This window comes from Mustela nivalis (assembly GCF_964662115.1).
Source record: "Mustela nivalis genome assembly, chromosome: 10".
NCBI classification, from domain to species: Eukaryota; Metazoa; Chordata; class Mammalia; order Carnivora; family Mustelidae; genus Mustela; species Mustela nivalis.
The window spans coordinates 81,790,528-81,815,441 of NC_139029.1; the positions used below are offsets into that span (position 1 = coordinate 81,790,528).

At 35.4% G+C, this 24,914-nt stretch overlaps 1 protein-coding gene and 1 pseudogene across 2 annotated transcripts in view; one reads left to right on the top strand and one right to left on the bottom strand.

Moving 5' to 3' along the window:
* The window catches only part of SNX7 (sorting nexin 7), a 101,004-nt gene extending 77,404 nt beyond the window's left edge, over positions 1-23,600 (top strand). Inside the window, exon 9 of the mRNA XM_082686480.1 lies at positions 23,127-23,600. Coding sequence (XP_082542606.1) covers positions 23,127-23,213 — 87 coding nt within the window. The 3' untranslated portion in view covers positions 23,214-23,600. The remainder of the gene's footprint in view (positions 1-23,126) is intronic.
* Positions 840-3,114, bottom strand: LOC309842368 (60 kDa heat shock protein, mitochondrial pseudogene; annotated as a pseudogene). The gene has a single exon. The product of its transcript is annotated as a 60 kDa heat shock protein, mitochondrial pseudogene (transcript).
* Positions 23,601-24,914: the final 1,314 nt, after the last annotated feature.

Below are 24,914 nucleotides of genomic sequence, written 5' to 3' on the forward strand. Positions count from 1 at the left end.
CAAAGGTAACGACTAATAGTTGAAACTTTAGGTTATTTTTTTGCTCTCACAGATAATATTATTACAAATAATTATGAACATTAGACTTTAAAAATTCTCTGAATAAGAATTTCAAGAAATAGCCAGGTCAAAGGACATTTCATTTCAAATTCTATCAGTTTTATTTAAGAGTGTCAGGTGTCTAATGTGAAATCATTCATTTAAGATTCTGTTAACATCAAAATCCCATACTAAGCACTCCAGAGCATCCACCTTCAAACTTTAAATCTTGCCATTATTACCTTAGAGTTTACTGGGGTAGAATAATAAGTATATGTATTTTTCACTTGATTACTATGACTTCGTTTTTTTTTTGTTTTGTTTTGTTTTTGGTTTTGTATTTTTACTATGACTTTGTTTTAATGGAAGAGTATTTAAATTAGTTTTATTTACTTGAATTGTAATGAACAGATTTAATCAAAGGGTTCTATCACCATGGAATAATATAAATGTATGTGTCAATATGGAAGTGTTAGAAATAAAAATGATTATAGCATAGGACATTTTCTGGAAAATAAATGAAGAAAAACATCATTGCAAGAGTATACCAGCTAGCCCGATGAATAATACAACTAATGTTTTCCTAAAACCCAAGTCCAGTTATTTATGGGCCACTTAAGAATTAGAGAAATTTTAAAAAGACACGTGCACACGTGCGCACACACACAGGTTATACTATAACATATTATAGTAGTCCTACAAAGTAAGTAATGAGCATTGAATGTCCTAGAAGTTCAAGTATAGTTGTAGTTATTTAAAAATGTATTCCTTGTTATGTTGGGGAATGGTAAAAGAAATTCTTTTTTTTTTTTAACTTTAAACAAATTTTTATTACACAAAGGTTGTCACATAATTGGATATTTCTCTACTTTGTACACAATTATTCTTACTCTCCACAGAAAGGCTGCTTAACTTTTCATCTGGTGATGGCAAACACTAAAATCCTGATTTTAACAGAATAGTAGTAAAAATGCCTCAGTGATTTAAGTTGAAAGCAGTACATTGGTACATGGCTCTTGCACTCAGTTATCAGGAATGTACAAATGTCTTTTTATTCAAAAATACAAAATAAATTATCTGTAGGCATGGACAATGACAACAGTAAACCATTATATGTTGTCAACTGAAACCAGTAACTGATGGTTATAGTGATTTTCTTAAACATCAGCCAGCCTTTTCTTCAGTCATTTCCTTCAACTGACTTCTCTGAAGTTATGGGTGAGGAGCACAGTGTGGGCTTCCTCTCACAGTTCATTCATAATGATAAAGCACTATCCTAGGACTCAGAACATGCCGCCTCCCATACCCCCTCCCATTCCGCCCATTCCGCCCATTCCGCCCATTGCTGGGTCCTTCTCTTCTTTAGGAATTTCGGTGACTACAACTTCTGCTGTAGTTAACAGAGAGGCCACTCCAGCAGCATCCAATAAAGCAGTTCTTACAACCTTCGTTGGATCAATGATTCCTTTTTCCACCATATTCACAAAATCTCCAAGCATAGCATCATAACCAACTTCTGGGGAACTCTGCATAATTTTCTCAACTATCAATGATCCTTCAACACCTGCATTCTTAGCAATGGTCATTGCAGGAATTTTGAGTGTTCTCTTAATAATTTCTATACCAATTTTTTGATCTTCATTAGTTGGAGTTAATGAATCCAAGGCTGGAATGCACCGAAGCAGGGCACAACCCCCTCCTAGAACAATGCCTTCTTCAACGGCAGCTCGTGTAGCATTGAGCGCATCTGTAACTCTGTCTTTCTTTTCATTCACTTCAACATCACTCGTCCCACCAACCTTCAACACAGCTACGCCATCTGAGAGTTTTGCCAAATGTTCATTCAGCTTTTCCTTTTCATATTCGCTAGTTGTAATATCTAACTGCTCAATGATTTCTTGAATACGTTTTTCAATTTGAGCCTTGTCACCTTTTCCTTTTAAAAGCATGGCATCATCTTTGGTCACAATGACCTCTCCAACTTTTCCTAAGTCGTGAGGCTGAACATCTTCGAGATTTAGAGTCAATCCTTCTTCCCCCAAAACTGCACCACCAGTAGCAATAGCCATGTCTTTAAGCTGGTTCTTTCTATTGTCACTAAAACCTGGAGCTTTGACTGCCACAACCTGAAGACCAACTTTTAGCCTATTCAAAACGAGTGTACTCAGAGCTTCTCCATCAACATCTTCAGCAATTATGACCAAGGGCTTACGGTGAGCATTGGCAATTTCAAGAGCAGGTACAATGGACTGGACACTAGAAATTTTCTTTTCACTCAATAGAACATAGGCATCCTGGAATTCACATTTCTGACCTTTTGAGGTATTAATAAAGTATGGAGAAATGTAACCTCGATCAAACTTCATGCCTTCAATAATTTCTAATTCATCATTTAGTGTTTTTCCATCCTTTACTGTGATGACACCCTTTCTTCCAACCTTTTTCATTGCATCGGAAATGATGTTGCCAATTTCTTTGTCTCCATTTGCAGAAATGGTAGCAACTTGAGCAATTTCTTCAGGGATTGTCACGGGTTTAGACTGCTTCTTAAGTTCAGCAATTACGGCATCAACAGCTAACATCACACCTCTCCTGATTTCCACTGGATTAGCACCTTTGCTAATCTTCTCGAAGCCTTCCTTGGCAATAGAGCGTGCCAAGACTGTAGCAGTGGTGGTGCCGTCCCCAGCCTCTTCATTTGTGTTATTGGCGACATCTTGAACAAGTTTAGCGCCAATATTTTTGTATTTATCTTTTAAGTCAATTGACTTTGCTACGGTCACACCATCTTTTGTTACTTTGGGACTTCCCCAACTCTGTTCAATAATCACTGTTCTTCCCTTTGGCCCCATTGTAACGGCTACAGCGTCGGCTAAAAGGTCTACACCTTGAAGCATTAAGGCTCGGGCATCTGCACCAAATTTTACATCTTTGGCATAGGCCCGAGTGAGATGAGGAGCCAGTGCTCTGGACACTGGCCTAATTTGGCGAAGGACTGCGGGTAATCGAAGCATTTCTGCGGGGCAGCGGCGGAGCGTGCGCACGGTGAGGCAGGCCGTCGGAGACGAGTGAGGGCGGTAAAATAAATTCTAATAAAAGAGTTGTTTGTTTTAAATTCAGGGGTGCACTACGTAGCTTGGAATGTGTTGTAAGTTTTATAAATTTAAAACACCTTGGCCCAGGTAAAGAGAGTTCCCAAGCATTGTGACTCAAGGAGGTTAGTCTTGATAATGATTATAAAACTGCCAGATAAGCAGGATTCTGCGTGGCATTTAGATTTTTGTCCAAAATTTCATTCTTCTTTTAAAAGAACTGGGAATCAGATAAGTGATGGCCTCTGTGCTCATTTATATGAATTAAAAGAAGCCGTAAGGGGGAATAGCTTCCCTAGACTTAATTTCATCCAGCAAAGAGGAACTGTTCTATAACAGGACAGAAACCTGGGGGAAAAGTACCCTTTTCAAATTCTGGGAGGCAAGAGCAAAGGAAAGAAACCCAGGCTATTCTCTAGGATTTAGTAAGGTGGTTTTAAAAAGTTATAGAAAGTTTAGTTGTTATTATGAAGTCACAGACTGGAAAAGAGAATATAAGAGGAATGAACAATTCTAAAAAGTAAAAGTGAAGCAGTTACAAGATCAGATATGATTATACCGTGGACCATGGACTATAAAAGACAAAGACGCAAGGGATGTAGTCAAAGATGAAGACAGAGGAAACAGTGTCAGGAAGCACATTTCAGGAAGCATTGAGGTTTGGGGAAAAAAAGTGAATGACTTCCAAAGAGTATCAAAGTCACGTGGAAGTGGGTGTTGAGGAACCTCTTTGGATGCAAGAAAGCTAGGAATTAGTAAGCTGTAATAAAATTAGTAAAGTGAATCTTTAGTGGAAACCATGTTATGGAAGCTGGAAAAACAACTACTTCAATTCTATTTCATTCCTGTTTTCTCCATCAAAGAGGATGAAAGTATAAGTTGAAAGATTTATAAAGCAAATATAAATCAACGCTAACAAAAATCCAGTATATTTGAAGAGATAATAAAGCAACAACTCTCCATTTCCACAAAAAGAGAAGTCTGGGTATATTCCAGTGAGAGATGCAAAAGCCCTTTCTTTACCAGCCCCAAAAGCAGCGCTTACCAAGCCTTAGTTGTAGCCCCTATAATTCTAAACTGACTGAAGTCAGGAAGCTCAACAGACTTCTGCTCACCCAGGAGAAATGCAGACTGCTTTTCTTTCCTAGGTAAATACTAAAATTAGTTTCAGAGAAAGTTTTGGGGAATACTGGAACAATGACACCTTTTTTGAAGGTAGTTAACCTCTGTAATTTCTGATATATACCATATACAATCACATAATAACTGCTCAAGTCTTTGTGAATAGCCTTTCTTGTAGAGAGAAGCGTAGGGGTGCCAGAGACTCTTCCCATAGAGTTATTTAATATCATTTTGACCCCAAGGAATGACAGGTAGTTTTTGAGCTTTCCTTTGACATGTTGGGACAGAGGCATAATAAGTGGCCTATATTGAACCATTTAAAAATTATTTTTTATATTGGCAGTCTCTAGGATGAAACCAAGTAAACAGATACTTTCTTTAAAGTTAATGTGTCTCAGGATGCCTGAGTGGCACAGTCAGTTAAGTGGCTGCCTTTGGCTCGGATCATGATCCCAGTGTCCTGGGATCGAGTCCCGCATCGGGCTCCTTGCTCGTCAGGGAGCCTGCTTCTCCCTCTGCCTCTGCTTGCCTCTCTGCCTGCCTGTGCATGCTCCCTCTCTCTCTCTCTGACAAATAAATAAACATAAAATCTTTAAAAAATAATAATAATAAAGTTAATGTGTCTCATCTCAGCTCCCTAATCCTAAGAACAAAGAAGGTGGCTACAGCTGGGAATTAATTCAGTTATCTCGGACAGCGATTTTTAAATCCATGTCAGGGGATTTTTTAAAAAAAATATATTCATGCCTCATACCATCTACTAAAGTTGGTACCTGACCTGATCCCTAGGACCCAAGAAGACAGATTTCTTGATGGTGCTAAAATAGCCCTTCAGACGAGTCTACATCTTTGAAACTCTTTGAAGAACGTTTCAGAATTACATTATATAGATCCCAGGATTAAGTAGATTCCTACTGTGCATAGACTAGATGTCCTGGAAAGCAAATACACCAGCTTAAGAGGCCAAGATGCTTAGATTTCTAATTAGTCTAACCATTTTTATACCAGTTAAAATTTTCAATACATTACATTCTTGTGTCCACATTAACTACTTTCTTACTTACCGGAAGTCACTCACTGGGGGCCTGAATGTCTGGATTAGCTAATTCAGGCTACATCACACCACTTTTCTATGGACCATCCAATTCATTTAGGGGTGGTCATCTTCACCAAAAAGAAAACACCAAGTTTTCATCTTACTGCCATTAAATGGCAACCCATTGAATACCTAGGAGCTTTCCCTTTGTGTTTTTAGTGTAGAGACCAACACTACTGATTATTTAATGAGTCATCTTGTCTTCATCTTTACTATCTAGGCCATGGAAAAAATTTTTTTTCGTGAGCACTCGGTTCCTATTTTAAATGGAATCTAAAGGTGTACAGTAAAAATGATCAGAGCAAGGAGAACAGAAATGATTAACAATGTTATCCTAAGATTTTAAAACTTTGTATTCTCCCTGTTGGATGAGAGGCTTCAGCACTGATTACAGAACTAAAATCATCTGTGAAAACCTTAGAATGTTCATAAAAGGCTATTACCGTTGTCTGTTAGTTGTCTGTGGGGAAGGATATCTGGAGATGAGCTTCCACAGATGCCAGGAAGCTGCCTTCTCAGTTTATACTGGGATTCTTGGGTAAGTGAAGAGGTGAGAATCTGAACTGAGGGAAAACTACATTAAAGATGGTGTATACTTATTTGTGGAGCATAACAAATATCATGGAGGACAAGGGGTGTTAAAGAGGAGAAGGGAGTTGGGGTAAATTGGAAGGGGAGGTGAATCACGAGAGACTATGGACTCTGAAAAACAATCTGAGGGGTTTGAAGTGGCGGGGGTGTGCGAGGTTGGGGTACCAGGTGGTGGGTATTATAGAGGGCACGGATTGCATGAGCACTGGGTGTGGTGAAAAAATAATGAATACTGTTTTTCTGAAAATAAATAAATTGAAAAAATTAAAAAAAAAAAGATGGTGTATAAATAACTTTTTAAAATCAACTGTTGCAAATAGAGGAAGTCCCTGGGTATAGTTCTTTGGGTCTCTAACTGTTGTATATTTGGGGGATAATTGATCAACAGTCATTTATTTCCATTGATTTTACTTTGGCTATCTTTGAGTATGACAGTTCAATAGCAGAGCGCCTTCCATCTAGGTTATACAATGTCACTTTATTGGGGAGGTTGGCAATGCACCCTAGCACATTTACATTTCCAAGAAACTCTTTGGGAAAAAAACCTGTTCACCTTTGTTGAATGTCTCAGATTATTTGCTCACAGAAGCATTTATGGAATAAACAAATATTCTTTAGAAAAGACTTAGGGAACTAACAGAAATGAGAAACTTTTAATGCTCATTAGAACTTTTACTCGTAAGACCATCTGAACTGTAAGCTCTTAGAGTAAATGTCAATTCTATTTGGCTTAAAAGACTGCTCTATTGTTACCAACTAACTACCTTTTGAACTTATACCTCAATAATTTGATACAAGTGTTTGGTGATACAGGTGAATGTTCCCCTACTATTGCAAAATATTATCCCCTACATTGATGACAGGGTCCTGTTTTCATATTCCAAGTTGTAAATCTACCTCTAACTAGTTTTTTTCCAAAGAAGTCTTTCTACTCAAGCCAAAATTATTTTGCAGTAAAATCATCTTCAGCATGTGAAATAATCATATATTTTGTGGAAGACAACTCATTTAATTCACTAAGTCTTTATCTTGGTGTTCACACTGAAATTTGCTCTCTTCCAAATTTAAGTTTTATGCAAACCATATTAAGTTCTGGTTATGCTAGAAGATACCTCTGACTTAAAAAAAATAGAGCAAACTAATTATCTACATCTTTCACTAGCTATTCAAAATACTGAATTCAGTCCTAATGATGCATTTTGAAAGTAACGTTGACAAACTAAGATGTAATCAGAATAAGGTTATGGTGATAATCATCTTAGAAGTGCATCTTCATTCAAAAAAATAGAAAAGAAAAAAGGAATTTGGATGGCAGTCATGGAAGAAGGATTACATGTTTTATTGTTGCTTCAGATAATATATCTAAAACCAACTCTTAGAAATTGTATAATTTGAACTCACACACAAAACTATTTCCTATGTGTTACAATTTTCTAAATTATATTAAATTGCATTTTAAAGAAATAAATTCTTTGCCACTGGGAGTTTTTAAACAATTGTTGAGTAATGTAAATCAGTAACTTTGTGTATACTCGAGTCTCTCAATGCATTTTATAAAAAATTAGTGTTTTGTAATGTTAATGAGTGATAATTTTTTTAAAAAAAGATTTAATTTATTTATTTGACAGACAGAGATCGCAAGTAGGCAGAGCAGCAGGCAGAGAGAGAGAGGAGGAAGCAGGGTCCCAGTCGAGCAGAGAACCCGGTGTGGGGCTCCATCCCACAACCCTGGGACCATGACCTGAGCCGAAGACAGAGGCTTTAACCCACTGAGCCACCCAGGTGCCCCAAAGAGTGATACTTTGAAAGAAAAAGTTCTGTAGTCAAAGAAGTTTGGATTAAATGAAGTTAAACAGGTTTATTTCCTAAAGAAGGTCTTAGCATACTTTATGTGCTTACATGGTTTGTGAATCTGAAGATACAATTTCCTTGACTAGATCAGCATTTCTTTTTGAGGGATTAGCATGTCATGGAGCACAGCCTGGGAAACCTGGGATAATTATGTTGATCTCTAAAGTAACGCTACTTAATGTGTGGACTGATGCACAGTCCATAAGTTGTTTATTTAAAAGATTCATAACAAGATAAATCAGAAGTTGAAACTAATCAATTAAAAGCTTCTACAGCATTTAGACATCACCCTGACATCCAGGTAGTTGATTAGTAGACTTGTTATGTTGACTAAGTACTGGCCAATTAAGTATTGGCCAATATCATTTGGCTTATACGGTGACTCATGTGGCGGGCACTGCAGACTAATCATGCTTAGTAGGATCACTCAATGGAGCTTGGGGATTGAAAGAAAGAGTTGTGTTCTTCACCATTGATAGTCTGAGAAGCACTGCTCTGAAGTCCCATCTATTTTCTAAGAGTCCGCTCATCTCTTAGGCTTAACATAGTGCCCTTTCTCATTTAAAAGTTTACACTTTATTTAATATTCAAGTATTATATAAAGTATATAAAACAGTCAATTAAAAAAAAACTCAATTATAGAATTAAGTTTAAATGCAACAGGGTGTAATTTTTACTTCTAAAGAAACCTTAAAATCAATTGTCATTTTCAGAATTCTAAAGTAATTATGTAACTAACTACTGTTGATCCTTGAACAACACAGGAGGTGACGGTTGCCAATCCTTCATGCAGCTAAAAATCTGGGTACAACTTTTGTCTTCCCCAAAACTTAATTGCTAATAGCCAACTGTTGGCCAGAAGCCTTACCAGTAAAATAGTTAATTAACACATTTTATGTAAGTCATATATATTATTCTGTATTCTTACGCTAAAGTAAGCTAAAGAAAAAAATGCTATTAAGATCATGAGGAAGAGAAAATACATTTACAGTACTGTCCTGTAAAAAACCTGCAGATAAGTAGACTCATGTAGTTAAAACCTGTACTGTTCAAGAATCTGCTGTATTCTGTTGTTTTATTAAGTGAGAATTTCTGTTCTGAATTGTACATTCAAAAGCCATAGCTACAGCTCAGGTTCTCACCTAACCATAGACATCTTTTGTTAGGTTTCTGTAAGTTTTGAAGGTTTTTTTGTATTTCAAGCTTCTGCTTTCTTAAAATCTTATCTTAAAAATATTCTCATTAATCTCATATTCTGTGATATTATTTCTCAATTATATATACAAATGAAGTTAAGTTTAGGTGTGAAATGGACATTTATGCTGGAGCATAGACCGTCTGTGCCTCTTTGCCATCCTTTAGATTAGACGAGTTTTTCTCTTGTTAAGCTAATCAAGGATTTGAATAGAAGATTACATATTTATAATTTCTAAAAACATCTAGTTTCTGAATCAAGGACTCTCATCTTATTGTGCTTCGTAAATGATAGACCCTAGTCTACAGACCAATAATATGTAATTCCTGTAAAGGAAAGGAGGGGATTTAAGACACACACACATGCACATGTACACACCGCATGATATAACATCTTGAAGAAAGAAGGTGATTGAAAAAAATTAACGTGGGTATCAGGATGGTTGCTACTAGCCAATTGTAAAATCTTAGTTGTGTCTTCTCTAAACCCAGTTTTCTAATCTGTCAGTAGAGGTGTTAATAATCCTCCCCTTCCCCACCACTATCCACACACTGAACTCATAAATCTTTAGGAGAATAAAATTAGAACACATGTGTGAAATGCTTTATAAAACAATGCACTGAAACATCATAGCTATGCCTTGATAAATTTTCAGTAATTCAAAGTTAAATGTGCTCCTTTTTAGTTTGCTGTACTTTCAAGGTATGGTTAAACAAGTGCAGATAAACTTGGTGTTTGAAATGTCTGGAACTAAACTGGACATCATGTATATTATTGGTCAAAAACTGATGATAAGGAATAGGAAAGTATGAATTGAAAATATTTAAATTTCAAATTTTGGCTCTTGTATTAATTCTTTTGCTAAAGATTTCTGATGTATCAGACGTTTTGCAGCTCCACTTTTCCGATGTGTAAAAATGAGAGAAAGGGAATAAATTATATCCAAGCTTCTTTCTTTTATTTTTTTCAGCATAATTTTTTTTTTTTAATGTTATGTTAGGCTCTTTGTTTCTTTAGCAGATCTTAAGTTAGAGAAGCCAGACTAATAGGACAAAATAATAAAAACTTGGACCACAAGATGGCGTTTGTAGCTAATGAGTCCTTTTGCATTAACTGTAAGTATTTGCAGATTTATAAATCAAGCTTATTACTTATATTCTTGAGAGAGATATAAAAGTAATTTTTAGAAAAAATATGCAAATTCTGTTATTTCAAAGTTGTTGATAGTTCTAAAATTATAAATTGGCAGATGATTCTTAGAGGCTGAATTTAGACTTTTCCAAAAATGAAATATAATGAGCAACTTTAAGCTATTACAAAATAATAGAAGTTGCTTTCCTCTAGCAATATCATCTCGAATTTCTTTCTGGATTGATTACATTCACAATTTAAAATACGCAGTTCCTGTAGGTTTTCAATACTGTTCTGAATCTTAGGTTTAGCTGGTAAAAACCAATTACTAAAATATTACACATCCCATTACCCTCATTTTAGGCATGATCTATAATTTTTATACTGTAATTTATTTCGCAGTGAAATTGGCCTAGTACAGAGATGTTTACCGATTTGAGCTTCAATGTTTCCTCAAATGTAGGTGATGTTATTTGTGCCCCAGGTTATTTGAGATAGCATTAAAATACTTAGAGGACTTTCAGTCCTATTTTTCATTGTCACTTTATTAAAAGACATGCAATTAGGCAGGGTACTGCCTAAAAGGTATTTTTAGATTAGTGGGATAAAACTAGAAGCACAACAACTTTCGGCTTAATGTGGAAACTTGAATGGTTAAAGTTTGGCTTTTATCACATTTCATAATGAGAGGTTTCATTGTTACTGTTTTACGTAGATTTATGGTTACTTTATTATCATAGAGATATATAAGTAGTATTTTAGAGATATATAAGTAGTATTTTATTATTTTGACTTATGTGATAATTTGGGTGAAACTAAATTTTTTATTAGCTGTTCCACAAACAAGGTGGTAGCATTACTGGTGGAGACATCAAACTTTATATTGACATTGCATGTTGGCCAAGAGCATGGCTGTGGACAGGCACACCTTGTAACTTGGAGCTGAGAGAGCTCAAAGACTTTATCTTAGTGAGCATCAGTGTCCTCCTCTATAAAATGCTAAAAATAAGAGTATATCCATCACAGATTTGTTTGGGTATTAAAATATATCTGTATGTATGTGTGCATGCATGTATGGAATGGAATAGGAAAAATGAAAGAAAATTCCTAGAAGCAAAATTTAGTATTCCCTATAAGTGACTAAAAATAAATTATTTTAATGCTTTTATGGTCATAAACATCCTTCTAGGAGTCTCCTGCAGCTTATTCCTTAAGCCACAACTTACTCTACTTGAGACTGAAATTGTCATATAGGAAATGTTTCAAAGCTGATCGATTATGATAGATAGATAGATAGATTAAAACATACATAATATCCTTGGCTTGGCCTTATTGAAAATAGATTTCAATAAATGTAGATTACCAATAGAGCGGCAGTAGTAGTCATTGAAAATATTTCTCATTAGTATATGAATCACCTCTTTGGAAATTATTCATAATGAATATTATGAAATAATATATAAATATATAAAACTAATATACAAATAATATATATAACATAATGAAAATCATCTTGTAAATATCAGATACTGAGGAAAGAGGTAAAATTTTATGTTCGATGCATTTCCACACTGTGTCAAGCCAAGGAGAGCAAGACAGTTTTATAAATTATGTGCGCTATCGTTTCCCAACTTCTTCCGGTTAGCCCCTGGAAACATTCACTTTCAGTTCTGGGCTCACAATTAATGGACTTATGCAGTCCAAGCCCCTTATTTTATGAAGGAGTAAACAGGCCCAGAGCAGTGAAGATACTTGTTTGAAGTCACACGGCAGGACAGAACCCCTTCATACATCATGAGCCTGAGAAAATATGGATTCTTAAACATGCCAGCTTTCGTTGGAAGCTACCTTGTATCTATAGAAACACCGTTCTTGTCATCATTCATTCTCTGGAAAACTTGGTCACATCTACTTGTAGGATGATTACACATTTACAAGAACTGAAGAGACATTTCTCTTTTCTTTTTCTTTTTTTTTTTTTTTTTAAGATTTTATTAATTTACTTGACAGGCAGAGATCACAAGTAGGCAGAGAGGCAGGCAGAGAGAGGGGGGAAGCAGGCTTCTCGCTGAGCAGAAGCCCAACATGGGGCTCGATCCCAGGACCCTGGGATCATGACCTGAGCTGAAGGCAGAGGCTTTAACCCACTGAGCTACCCAGGCCCCACATTTCTCTTTTATAATGGCAGATTCTCATCAACACCTTTGCTGAAGTAGCATACAGATTTACTTTCACCCCAGTGTTGGAAATTAAAACTTATTTCCTATTTCCTTATTTCTGTCCATGTGTTTAAGAAGTTTTTAAGCATGTGTATAGGAACAAAAAGGCTTTTGTTTACCTGTTGGGTCTGTTCCCCCAGCTCTGGCTCACCTTCCTCACTGTACAGCTTCATTTTCCAGTCCTGCCCTTCAAAGAGAAGCTACAGTTTCGGGGCCTGTGGCTACAAACTGGGGCCACCTCGGGAAGACATGCTTAGTTAATGAGGATTTGTGATTTTTTGGTCACCCACCATCCTGCCCAGTAGCCTGTACAGCCTATTTATTGGCTTGCTTTTTCTGCAGCGAGGCACAAGAGGCAGTGGGAAGAAAAGTACTGAAATCCATAGGTACAGTTTTCTTAACTATAAGAAGCAATTCCTTGATTTTGTCAAAATATTGTTGTATCAAATAAAATGATAATGTGTGGAAGATTAGGACACATTACTCAATTCACAGTGGAATTCCTATTGTTGATTCTCTGATGATAGCATGAGAATTTTAAACTAGAATGAGCTGCTGGGTCCTGCTAAAAGGTCAGGCCAACAGTGATGCTGGGTATTTTTGATTGTTACTCCAATTTTGATAGATATTAGCTTGCTTCACTAATTGTAATGATTTAAAAGTGGAAAAAATCAATTCCTTGCTAGAAAGCAATAAGAAGCCAAATAGCAGAAATATCTTTTTAAGAAAACACAATTTACAATTATAAGCAAGTCTCACGCTAGGTTTTGAGATTATGTTGCTGTTGTTCTGTTTTGTTTTGTTTTTTTGCAGTAGAACTTCAGTATTTTTTTAAATTATTTTTATTAACATATAATGTATTATTTGCCCAAGAGGTACAGGTCTGTGAATCATCATCAGGCTTACTCACTTCACACCACTCTCCATATCACATATCCCCCCCAATGTCTATAACCGAACCAGCCTCTCCCTACCCCCCTCCTCACAGCAACCCTCAGTTTATTTTGTGAAATTAAGGGTCTCTTATGGTTTGTCTCCCTCCCGATCCCATCTTGTTTCATTTTTTCCTTCTCTATTCCCCAAACCCCTACTGTGACTCTCAAATTCCTCATATCAGGGTGTGTGTGTGTGTGTGTGTGTGTGTGTGTGTGTAGGAATACTATGTTGCTGTCATTTTGATGACTCTTAATCTCCAGTGATCACAGTCCTGGACACAGTAGATACTGAACTAAAGTGCTTAACTACATGATACAAACAATCCATTTCTTGAGACTTTGCTTGGTTTTTCACGCTTAAAACCAGAAAGAGAAAAGAGATTTTTTAAAGAGTTTTAGGGATTATCTTTTATTATTTTAAAATAGATTAACATACATTAATTGGATAAATGTACAAATATCAGGTAACAGGGTAATATTAAATATTGGCAGAGGGGACAGTTGACATATTTACTTAGGAGAAAAAAATCTATCAAAATTCCAAAAGAGGTCTGGTAGCATCAGGACCTACCTAGTTCAGGTTTAGAGAGCAATAGAAGCCAGGATGTCAATTAATTAATATTCAGGTTGAAAACTGCAGTTTTTGTGACAACCAGTGTATTTGTATATGTAGTTCAATACATTCATTCTCTCTAATCATCTGCATTTACTGAACACTTAATGTATCCCTATCATGTATTAACTAGGTCCACTTCAAAGCGTTTGTGTGCTCCTAGAAATACATAAAGAATTTCCAAGAGGTATGGAGGGAATCAATTTCTACACAATCCACCTGCATATACACACTTCCCTAAAATTTTTTTGGCTTAATGCCCCCTGCATTCATGCAGTTTCTTAATCATCTCTCCTTCCAGAATTGCCCTTTTTCCACTAGGTAAAAGAAAGGTCTCTCATCTTGATGGCCCAGTGACGTGTTGAATGTATCCTGGTGGTCATTCAGGAGATTAGTTACTTTCCATTTGTTGATGAATAAGTATTGGCTGTACTACTTACCAGATTTGTAATATCACAGATGTACTTAACCTTTTGTGCCTCAGCTTTCTCATCTGTGAAATAAGATATGTAGCAATCATTGTAAGGTGGTAATATTAAAGTAATGTGCGATAAGGAAGCCATTGCAATGCCTGAGCAAGGACTCACATTGATACATATTGCTGTGTCATGTTATTTCTACATGTAACATTCTAGAACTCATATTTCAAAATACATAAATTGTTTTTCTTCCTGTGGTTTGGTAGATGGTAAAGAGAGAGTTCCGTAGCTAACTTGTCTTTTTTACTAAGTTTCCCTGTCCCATTTAGGACTTAGTTGAGAAATGAAAATGTTAATTCACAACACTAATCAGTGCGGATATCTACTGAATATCTTCCTCAGACATTTATTAAACTGGGATAGTTGAAGCAGAATAGGACAAAAAAAGTTGCTTCACGGGAGAATTAATGCCGTCTTTGGTGTAATTTGGATCACTTATTTGACAGGAATTCTAAACTGAGCAGACTGCTCAGAATTACATTTTGAATTTTACCTTGAGGACTTAAGAAGTTTATTCAAATGATAGTTTGGCAGGAGTTATCAGAAAGATGTGGTATCTCCTGAAAGCAGTAATTGCTTTGGGCTGCCCGGCAGGGTTACCAGATAGTAGAATTGTGTATGGATTTGCAGAGGAGGCCAGAGGGCTCTAATAGAAATGACGTTCACAAGGGAAACAGGGATTTTCCCAGAGGCAGCATGTGGTCTGCCCTCTATTGTGCCACGGGTCCCCATGTTTTACATATATTGTAGCTAGAGACTTAAAGTGATTTGTATTTTGGTATTTTTCTGTTTCCTGCTTTGTTTAGATATAGAATTTGGTGAAAGAGATCTTTGAGTATATGTAAAGCTGAGTTTTACTTTCTTTTTTTCCCTTGGGATTGAAAAGAAATGAAATACTAATGACAACTAATATTAACCCATGTCTGCCTGTGATGTTAACTTTAAGGTTTTTGCAGGTGTTCTTCCTCAGGTTGTGGACATTCTTCTCAATTCCTAATTTGCTGACAGAATTTTAAAATCAGAAATGGACATTATAATTTGACAAGTGCCTTTTCTGTGTCGATTGAGATGATATTACATTTAATAGTTAATTATATTGATCAATATTTGAATGTTAATCCAGTCCTATAATCCTGGGATAAACTCCTCTTGGTCCTGATATATAATTCTTCCTTTTCTTTCTTTCTTCCTTTCGCTCTCTCTCTCTCTTTTTCTTTTTCTTCCTTCCTTTCTTTCTTTCTTTCATTATGTTAGTCACCATATAGTCTGATGTATAATTCTTTCTATAGATTTTCTATAGAAAGTAATCTATTTTCTATAAATCTTCTTTTCTATAGATTGCTGTATTTGCCAAAGTTTTGTTTAGAATTTTTCTATGTTTATGAGAGATATTGTAATTTTCTTCTCTTACAGTATCTTTGGTTTTAATAAATTGGAAAGCATTTTATGTATTCAATTTTCTGGTAGAGTTTGTGTAGAATTAATGATTCCTTCCTTAAATGTTTGATAGAATTCACTAATGATGGTCATTGGGTCTAGAGTTTTCTTTGTGGGAAGATATTTCACAACAAATTCAGATTCATTGGTGTGAGTCTGTGTAGTTTGTGTCTTTGTAGTTTGTGTCTTTCAGGGAATTGGTCCATTCCATTTACGTTGTTAGTGTGTATGTATAAAGTGTTTCATAATATTCTTTTATTTTCTAAAGTAGAATCTGGAGTGATGTCACCTTTCTCATTCCTAACAGCTGGAAATTTGTGTCCTCTCTCTTCTTTTAGGTCCAGTTAATTACTACCACTTTTATTAATCTTCTCTAAGAGCCAACATTTGGTTTCATTGATATTTCTTTATTTTTCCTTGTTCATTAAATCCCACTCTGATCTTCTCTCTTTCTTTCTCTCTTTTTCTTTCATTCTTCTTTCTCCCTAGTTTGGGTTTAATTTGTTTTACTTGTTCATTTGTTTATTGATTAGTTTTTAGTGTGGAAATAAATCATTTATTTAAGACCTTTCTTCTTTTATTTATTTATTTTTTTAGCTTCTATTTTAATTCCAGTTGGTTAACATACAGTGTAATACTAGTTTCTGGTGTACAATATAGTGATTCAACACTTCCCTGCATCACCTAGTGCTCATGGTGAACCTTTCTTTTCTAATAGATATTTCGTGCTATAAATTTTTACGTACAGCTTTAGTGACATACAGAATTTTTTATATGCTGTGTTTTTATTTTCATTCAGTTCAAAATACGTTCTGTCTATATTTCCTTCTGAATTCTTCTTTGACAGAGGGTTATTATATATGTAAGTTTCCTGTTTAGATTTCAGATATTTGGATATGTTTCAGATGTTCCCTCTCTATTGCTGATTTCTAATTTAATTCCATTATGTCCAGGGAACAAACTTCATGTGACTTGACTCTTTAAATTTACTGAGACTTCTTTTGTAGCCTAGAATATGGTCTGTTTTGGTAAATGTCGTATGTGCACAAGAATAAATACGCATTTTCCTTTCTGTAGGTGTCAGGTCAGCTTGATTGATAATAGTGTTCCAGTTTTCCGTATCACTTCTGATTTTCAGTCCACATGTTCTATCAGCTCTTGTGAGAGAGGTGTCTCAAAATCAATTATAATTGTGGATTTGTCTTTCTCCTTACATTTCTATCAGTTTTTGTTTCATGTATTTTAAAACTCTGCCATTATATAGATATAAATATTTTAAATTATGCCTAGATAAATTGATGTTTATCATTTGTGAAATAACCTTTATCTCTGATAATAGTTTTTGTTCTAAAACCTATTTTATCTGATATAGCCATTCTAGCTTTCTTTTGACATGCGTTTCATAGTGTGTGTGTATATATATATATATATATTGCCTTTTAATTTAAATGTATTTGTATATTTTTCTTCTAAGTGGAATATTGGTGGGTCTTGTTTTTTATTTAGTAGGACAATCTGTGTCTTACTAGAATATTTTAGCTTATTGACACTGAAATTGATTATTGATATGGCTAGATGTTGAGTCCATTATTATGCTCTTTGTTTTTTATTTGCTCCATCTCTTTGCTCCCATATTCTTCTCTATGCCTCCTTTTGGATAATAGACAGTTTTGTATGATTTCATTTTAGCTCATTTGTTGGTGTTTTAGATATGCTTTTTATTTTTGATGCTTATTTTCAGGTTTATTGTTTATAGCTTAATCTTATCATTAAGTATATTCAAGTCATATTATACCACTTCACCTGTCATTTAAGAACCTATAATCATATTTCTCATTTTCTTTCTCCTGACCTTTATGCTCTTTTTGTCATATATTTTATTTGTACATGTATTATAAGCCTCACAAGGTCTTGTTACTATTATTATTAATAATCAAGTAGTCAATTATATTTTAAATAAATTTAAGAAATATATTTTTCTTATTACCTATAATTGTCATTCTGTATTCTTCATTCCTTTGAATGGATTCATATTTCTATCTGGTCTCATTTTCTTTTTGCCTGATAAAATTTTTTTTTAAACATTTCTTGTAGTATGGTCTGTTGGTGACAAATTCTTAGCTTTTATATGTCAGAAAATATCTTTATTCCATCTTTGTTTTTGAAGGATACCTTTGCTAGGCATACAATCCTATATCTTTTTTAATATTTTTTCTTTCAGTACCTTCAAAATATTACTCTGCTGTCTTCTTATTTACATTATCTTGGATGAGAAATACTTATCCCTATTTTTCCTTCTTTTGTATGTAACATCATTTTTCTCTGTCTTTAAAGATTGTCTTTATCACTGGTTTTGAGCAATTTGGTTAGAAATTGGCTTGATGCATTCTTCCTCATGTTTCTCATGTTTAGACTTTATTGTGTTTCTTGAATTTGTGGATGTGTACTTTATCAAATTTGGAAAAAATGGCCATTTATATTTTCAAAAGTGTTTGTGCACCTCACCTTCTCAGCAATGCTAATTACATATATATAATCCTACTGCAAGCTGTCCTCTGGCTCACTGATGCTCTTTTCCTTTCTTCTCATTGATCTTTTTTCTTTGTGGGTCTGCTTTCAGATGCTTTCCATTTCTGTGCCTTCACCTACACTAACATTTGTCTTCTGCATTGGTCTTACACATTATTAATTCCATTCATTATATTTTCTCATCTCACACATAGTAATTTTCATCTCTGGAAGGCTAGTTTGTGTCTATTCTTCATTTATTCCATACCTCTACTTAACTCTTTGAACAGCTAGGACACTTTTATAATAACTCATTTAATGTCCTTGTCTGCTAAATCTAACATCTTTTTCAATTCTGGGTCAGTTTCTTTTTTCTTTTTTTTTCCAAATTTTTATTTAAATTTCAGTTAGTTGACATGCAATGTAATATTGGTTTCTGGTGTAGAATTTAGTAATTCAAGACTTACAGACAACACCCAGTACTCATGACAAGGGCCCTCCTGAAACCCCATCACCCATCTAGCCTATCCCCTCTCCACCTTCCCACTCTAGGAACCTTCAGTTTGTTCTCTATAGTGGAGAGTCTCTTTTCTAGTTTGTGTCTCTTCCCCCTCCCCTCAATGTTCCTTTGTTTTGTTCCTTAAATTCAACATATGAGTGAAATCACATGGTATTTGTCTTTCTCTGATTGACTTATTTCACTTAACATTATACAGTCCAGCTATATCCACATTGTTGCAAATGGCAGGATTTCACTCTTTTTATGGCTGAGTAATATTCCATTGTATATAAATTTCAATTGATTGATTTTTCACCTCATAATGGGTTATGTTTCCTTCCTTCTTTTTATACTAGTAATTTTAGTTAGATGCCAGATATGAATTTTGTTGCATGTTGAATATTTTTCTATTCCTATAGCACTTAATTTTAAGTTGCTTAGACAGAATTTGATCCTTTAGGGTCCTGCTTTTAAGATTTGTTAGGTGGTACTTGAGCATCTTTTAGTATAGGGCAAATTATTTCCCAATATTGAAGCAAGGCCCTTCTTTATATTCTACCCGATAGCTCATGAATTATGGGATTTTCCAGTCTCTTTTAGTGAGATCCTGTACTATTCCAGGCCTTGGGAGAACATGGACACTGTTCACTCTACTCCTCACCGGTGGCTTTTTTCCCAGGCCTCAGGTAGTTTGTACTTATCAGGACTCCACTCAATACCCAAGGGAGACCCACCACAGATCTTCAGAGTGCTCTCTCTGCTCTCCTTCTCTGGTACTCTGCTCTCCGAACTCTCCTGCATTACCTTTCCGTAGACTCTTAGCTCCATCTCTTCAACTCCATCTCTTCAACTGCCTGGTTACATCTAAGTTCAGCTTCTTCCACCATGGCCTGGAAATGCTCTTAAGGCAATAAATAGGTGTATTGGTGTGCTAAGACTGCCATAACAAAATACCAATACTAAGTGGCTTAAAATACTAAGTGGCTTAAACAACAAAAAATTATTTTCTTGCAGTTCTGGAGTTTAAATGTGCAAGATCAAGATGTTGGCAGACTTGGTTTCGTCGGAGGCTTTTCGTCTTGACTTTGCAGATAGCAGTCTTCTCCCAGTGTCCCCACATTGTCTTTTCTCTCTGCTGTCGTCTTCTTGTATAACCAGTTTCCTCTTATAAGAATACTACTCAATTTGGATTAGGGCCCATCTTCACAGCCTCATTTCAACTGAATCACCTCTTCAAAGGCCTTATGTCCAAATACTTCCACATTCCTTAAGTACTTCAACAAATGAATTTTTATTGTATTAATTTTATTTTTTTTAATTTAACTTCAGTTTTTAACATACAGTGTATTACTGGTTTCAGAGGTAGAGGTCAGTGATTCGTCAGTCTTATGTAACATCCAGTGTTCATTATTTCCCATGCCCTCCTTAATGTCCATCACCCAGTGACCCCATCCCCCCACTCCCCTCCTCTCCAGCAACCTGCAGTTTGTTTCCTGTGATTAAAGGTCTCTTGTGCTTTTCCTCCCTCTCTTGTTTCATCTTGCTTTATTTTTTCTCTCTTCCTGTTTTCTACAGATGAATTTTGAAGTATCTTGGAATGTGCTTCAACAAATGAGTTTTGGGGACACAGTTCTGCCCATAACCGTAGGGTAATCATAGAGCTCAGATTGTTTTTATCATGTCTCTCAGGGACCGCTGTCCTTTGTTGCCTGATGTTCAGGGTCTTAAAAACTATCATTTCATATATTTTTTTCTTTATCTATCTATCTATCATCTATATTTTTTTAGCAGAAGAGTAAATCTAGGCCTAACTACACCATTTTGGCTAGCAACAGAAGTCCTAAGCCCAAGCACTTAACCAGTGGACTCCTTACATTGCCCTTCTACAGACATGAACAGAGGTTTACGGGCGTACTCCTACTAGGAAACAAGCATTAACTCATTCCAGTCTGATTTAGATCCCACTGATACTTGTTTTCATCATACCCTGCAACTTCATAGACCTTGAAGTTGATTATATTTGCTTACTTATGTCCCTTTGCTAAATCACAATTTTTATGAGATCAAGGATTGTGCCCCAGAACCTACTGTAGTGCCTGATATTAGTAAGAACTCAAAAATATTTGTTGAGTGAATAGATATTTTATGTCAACCCCTACATCTCAAATTATGTATAGTTTGGGTGTTTATAAAAGACATAGATCTAAAAGTTGAAAGAGAGATCGAATGTGAGGTATTTATCTTTAATGCCTTCTCATGGGTATAAGCATTGAGATGTAAAGATATCTCCTCCTTCTCTGGTACCATGCCAGAGGAGGCCCCTCTGCCTGCCAGGTGGCCCCTGTCATAGCTGCCTGGCTTTCTCTCTATTCCTTGACCTCTCCTTCCTTCCCCCTATTTTATTTTGTTATTTCTCATCCCAATGAGGTAGAAATTATTATTTTACACACAAAGTAGAAAATCAGAGAGTTAGTAACTTACTAAAGAATAAAGGTAAATCCCAGAACTGATTCATCACAGTAGCTGATATTGTGCTTCATGGCTTATACTTGGCTTCCAGTACGCTAAAATTTTTAAATCAAAAATATCCCTTAAAGTCTTGATAGACTTAATTATTCTTATGAGACCTATATTATCCCAAGCCTGACTTCCAAAATACATATATCACAAAATAAATACTCAACATTTTACCCAGTAATTTAGTCAGTTTTTTTTTTAATTTGGCAATTAAGTCTTCCACAGTATTTTCTACTGTTCTCATGCAAATATATAATTTTCTAGCCTTATTATTCATTTCCTCTTCAAACTATCTCAGAATCAAATCACTGCATATACCCTTTATAAAAACCTTGTTTGGCAAAATGTTTCCCATATTCTAAATCTTCAGTTTGAAAAACTGTTGTATATACACACATATATGCATATGGGTGTACATATATGTGTATGTGTGTGCATACACATACATGCACACACACACACACATAAGTCCATACTCTCTGGAACACAGCACATTTATAATTTGGGAAGTTTAAAAAAAATCTTTTTTAAAGATTTTATTTATTTATTTGGCAGAGAGAGATCACAAGTAGGCAGAGAGAGAAAGAGGGAAGCAGGCTTCCTGCTGAGCAAAGAGCCCAATGCAGGACTCGATCCCAGGACCCTGAGATCATGACCTGAGCCAAAGGCAGTGGCTTAACCGACTGAGCCACCCAGGTGCCCCTGGGAGGTTTAAAATTTTGAGTTTGTACTGTGTTTGGCAAATTGCTGGTTGTCACTTAGTACTTGTTGGATATGGACATATTAAACCTATAAAAGGATTAGAGGATAAAGAAGTGATATGAGAGTAGTTTAGAGAAGTAAGCCAGTGTTAATCAGTCCAACTTCAGTGTATTATATATAAAAAAGATATATATGTATTTGTATATAGCAATCTATCCACATTTGCAAAAAACCCCCATGATTTCTTTCCTAATCAATATTAGCTCATACTGAATGTATGTTAGAGTAGGTTTTAGAAGAACCCTAAATATGTGCAAACTATTAAAATTATGCTGTGGATAAACTTCATACAGATAACTGAGACTCCGCCTAGGCAGGTCAGCACTAGGCAGTATCACAAAGGTGGCCACATTCCTGTTGGCGTGTCCCCACCACCTTCAGTCTCATCTGATCCTTTTTCATCTCCTGTGGCACATGAATGACCAAGTTTCACCACCTAGTCCCAAGAGACCATCATAATACAGCAACTGCTAATTTTTACTTTGCGCTAAGCATTCTGCATAGGGATTTATACAGATTACGGAACTTTGATTTTTTACATTTGCCCTAGTGGTTCAGTATTTTCATTAATGTAATTTTATAGCTGGAGAAACTATAATAAAGATTCATCAGCTTGCACAAAACTCAAACTTGTAGTAGGATTCAAATCTGATAGATGCATGCTTATATCCCCACTTCCCTGTCTAGATGCTTAACGCCTGCCTCCTCAGATCCAAATGGTTCATCTTTTCATCCATAATTTAGCAGTTTTCTTTCCTGACAGTGGGGTAATATGGGATTATTTTAGCAAACTAATTCATACTCATTTTTTTAACCTTTTGTTTTCCTCTTATTATCAATAGTATCCCTCATTATAAATTAAAATATGTAGAAAACAACAAGGATTCTCGTGGGAGATTGAAAACAACAAGGATTCTTGTTGGTGGGAGAGAGGAGCAGGGAAGACTGCTCTAGGAACAAATACATAAGGATTTATTAATCCTTTCACCGCTGAAAGTTAACTACTGTTGATCTCCTCATGGTGTATTTCCATTATTCAGTGCCTTGCTACATGGGAATCCTTCCTTGCATCACAGACTGACCTCCACATGGAAGAAACCTCTGAAGATAAACCTGAAGCCCACTGAGGACTTCCGTGTGATCTTTGGGAGACAGCATCTATTAACCAAAGTTACTCTTTCTGGATGGGTTTTGTCCTTTATGAAGTGGATGAAAAATGTTTCACACTATCTGGAAAGCCAACAGCTTGAAACTCAGGTATTCCAGATAATTGATATGAATTTGGAGATATATATATACAGATAGATCGATAAATAGATAGATAGATATATGCAGATAGATCGATAAATAGATAGACATCTGTATCTATCTATCTATATATTTAGCTTAGTTTTTATTTTAAATTTGTGTGCCAATAAGTACAAATTTTTTGCCCAAATGTTTGTTTGTGGAACATGTCATTTTAAATATATTATGAAGACTCATAAACTTTTAATAAAAAGTTTAATATGAAATGACTGGCTGTGGTGTGTTCTTTTTGTACCAGTAGCTCCAGCCTCTGAAGCAGATTCTGATAAGGATTCAGCATGTTACCAAGCATACTATGCATTTACCTTTATTTCATCACAATTTTCTCTAAAATACTATTCACTTTGACATTTGGATCTTGAAGTAAATATATAAAAAGTAATTTACTATTATTAAACATTAATGATAACTGTTCACAAGTTGGTTTGGTAAGAGTAACGTAATTGTTTTTCGCAATTGAAAAAAATCACCCAGATACATTGACATTAATCTTTGAGTTATTAATAATCCTACGCAACCTAGTAATCAAGTAATAGTGGCCATACAAAGTGATTTCATATTTAACTTATGGCTATATTTAGAAACTACATATGTTGGTTATTTAATATTTGCTAATTTGTTGAAAAATAGATCTTTCTCAAGACTTTACAGTTTGAGGTATTTGGCTATGCACGTTATATTACATGCAGGACATTAAGTATCATTTGGGTATTAGCCTTAAATAAGTGTCACAAAAACAACCTAGACATTTGTTTTAATCAAAACAAATAGATACACAAATGCAGATGTAAAGCTAAATGTTTTTCATAAATATTGGCATGTATAATTTTTAAACCATTTGTGATAATCTGACTCCATTTTTTATGTTAGGCTGCTGGTAGCTTTTAAGCACACTTTCTCTCTTCCTCTCCTACCACATCTGGTCAAGCTGTAAGAAAGCCCAAATGCTCCCTCCTTTGGCATTGACATGAGGTTCAAACCATCTGCCCCCTTTCTGCCTGCAGGAACCCACCCCCTGACCCACCATAAAAAGCCCAAGCCATTCTTCTTCAGTTCTCTCAATCTGTTTTCAGAACAGCCTGAGAGGCCAGCCCAACTCTCCCCAGAAAGCCTCATTATGTAGTAATAAACCTTTTCATACCCTCGAAGGGTGTTTTTGGCATCACTACACTTGGCATCTAACACAAATTTGGGGTGAGAATCCTTCCTTTTTATTAGGATGGCCCTAACCATATTGTTATGCAACCTATTTTACTACTCCAAGCTGTGTTTTCCCTATCTGGAGACAATGGAGATAGTAATCTCTTGACTCACAGGTTGTTAAAATGATACAGTAAACATAGAACACCTACCCAGAAGTAGAGGGTGAGGGAATTAGGTGCAGTGGTCAAAAGCTACAAACTTCTAGTTATTACTTAAGTCCTAGGAATGTAGTGTGCTACATGATGACTGTGTGTTAACAATACTGTATTATATACTTGTCAGTTACTAAGGGAATAGATCTTAAAAGTTCTCTTCAC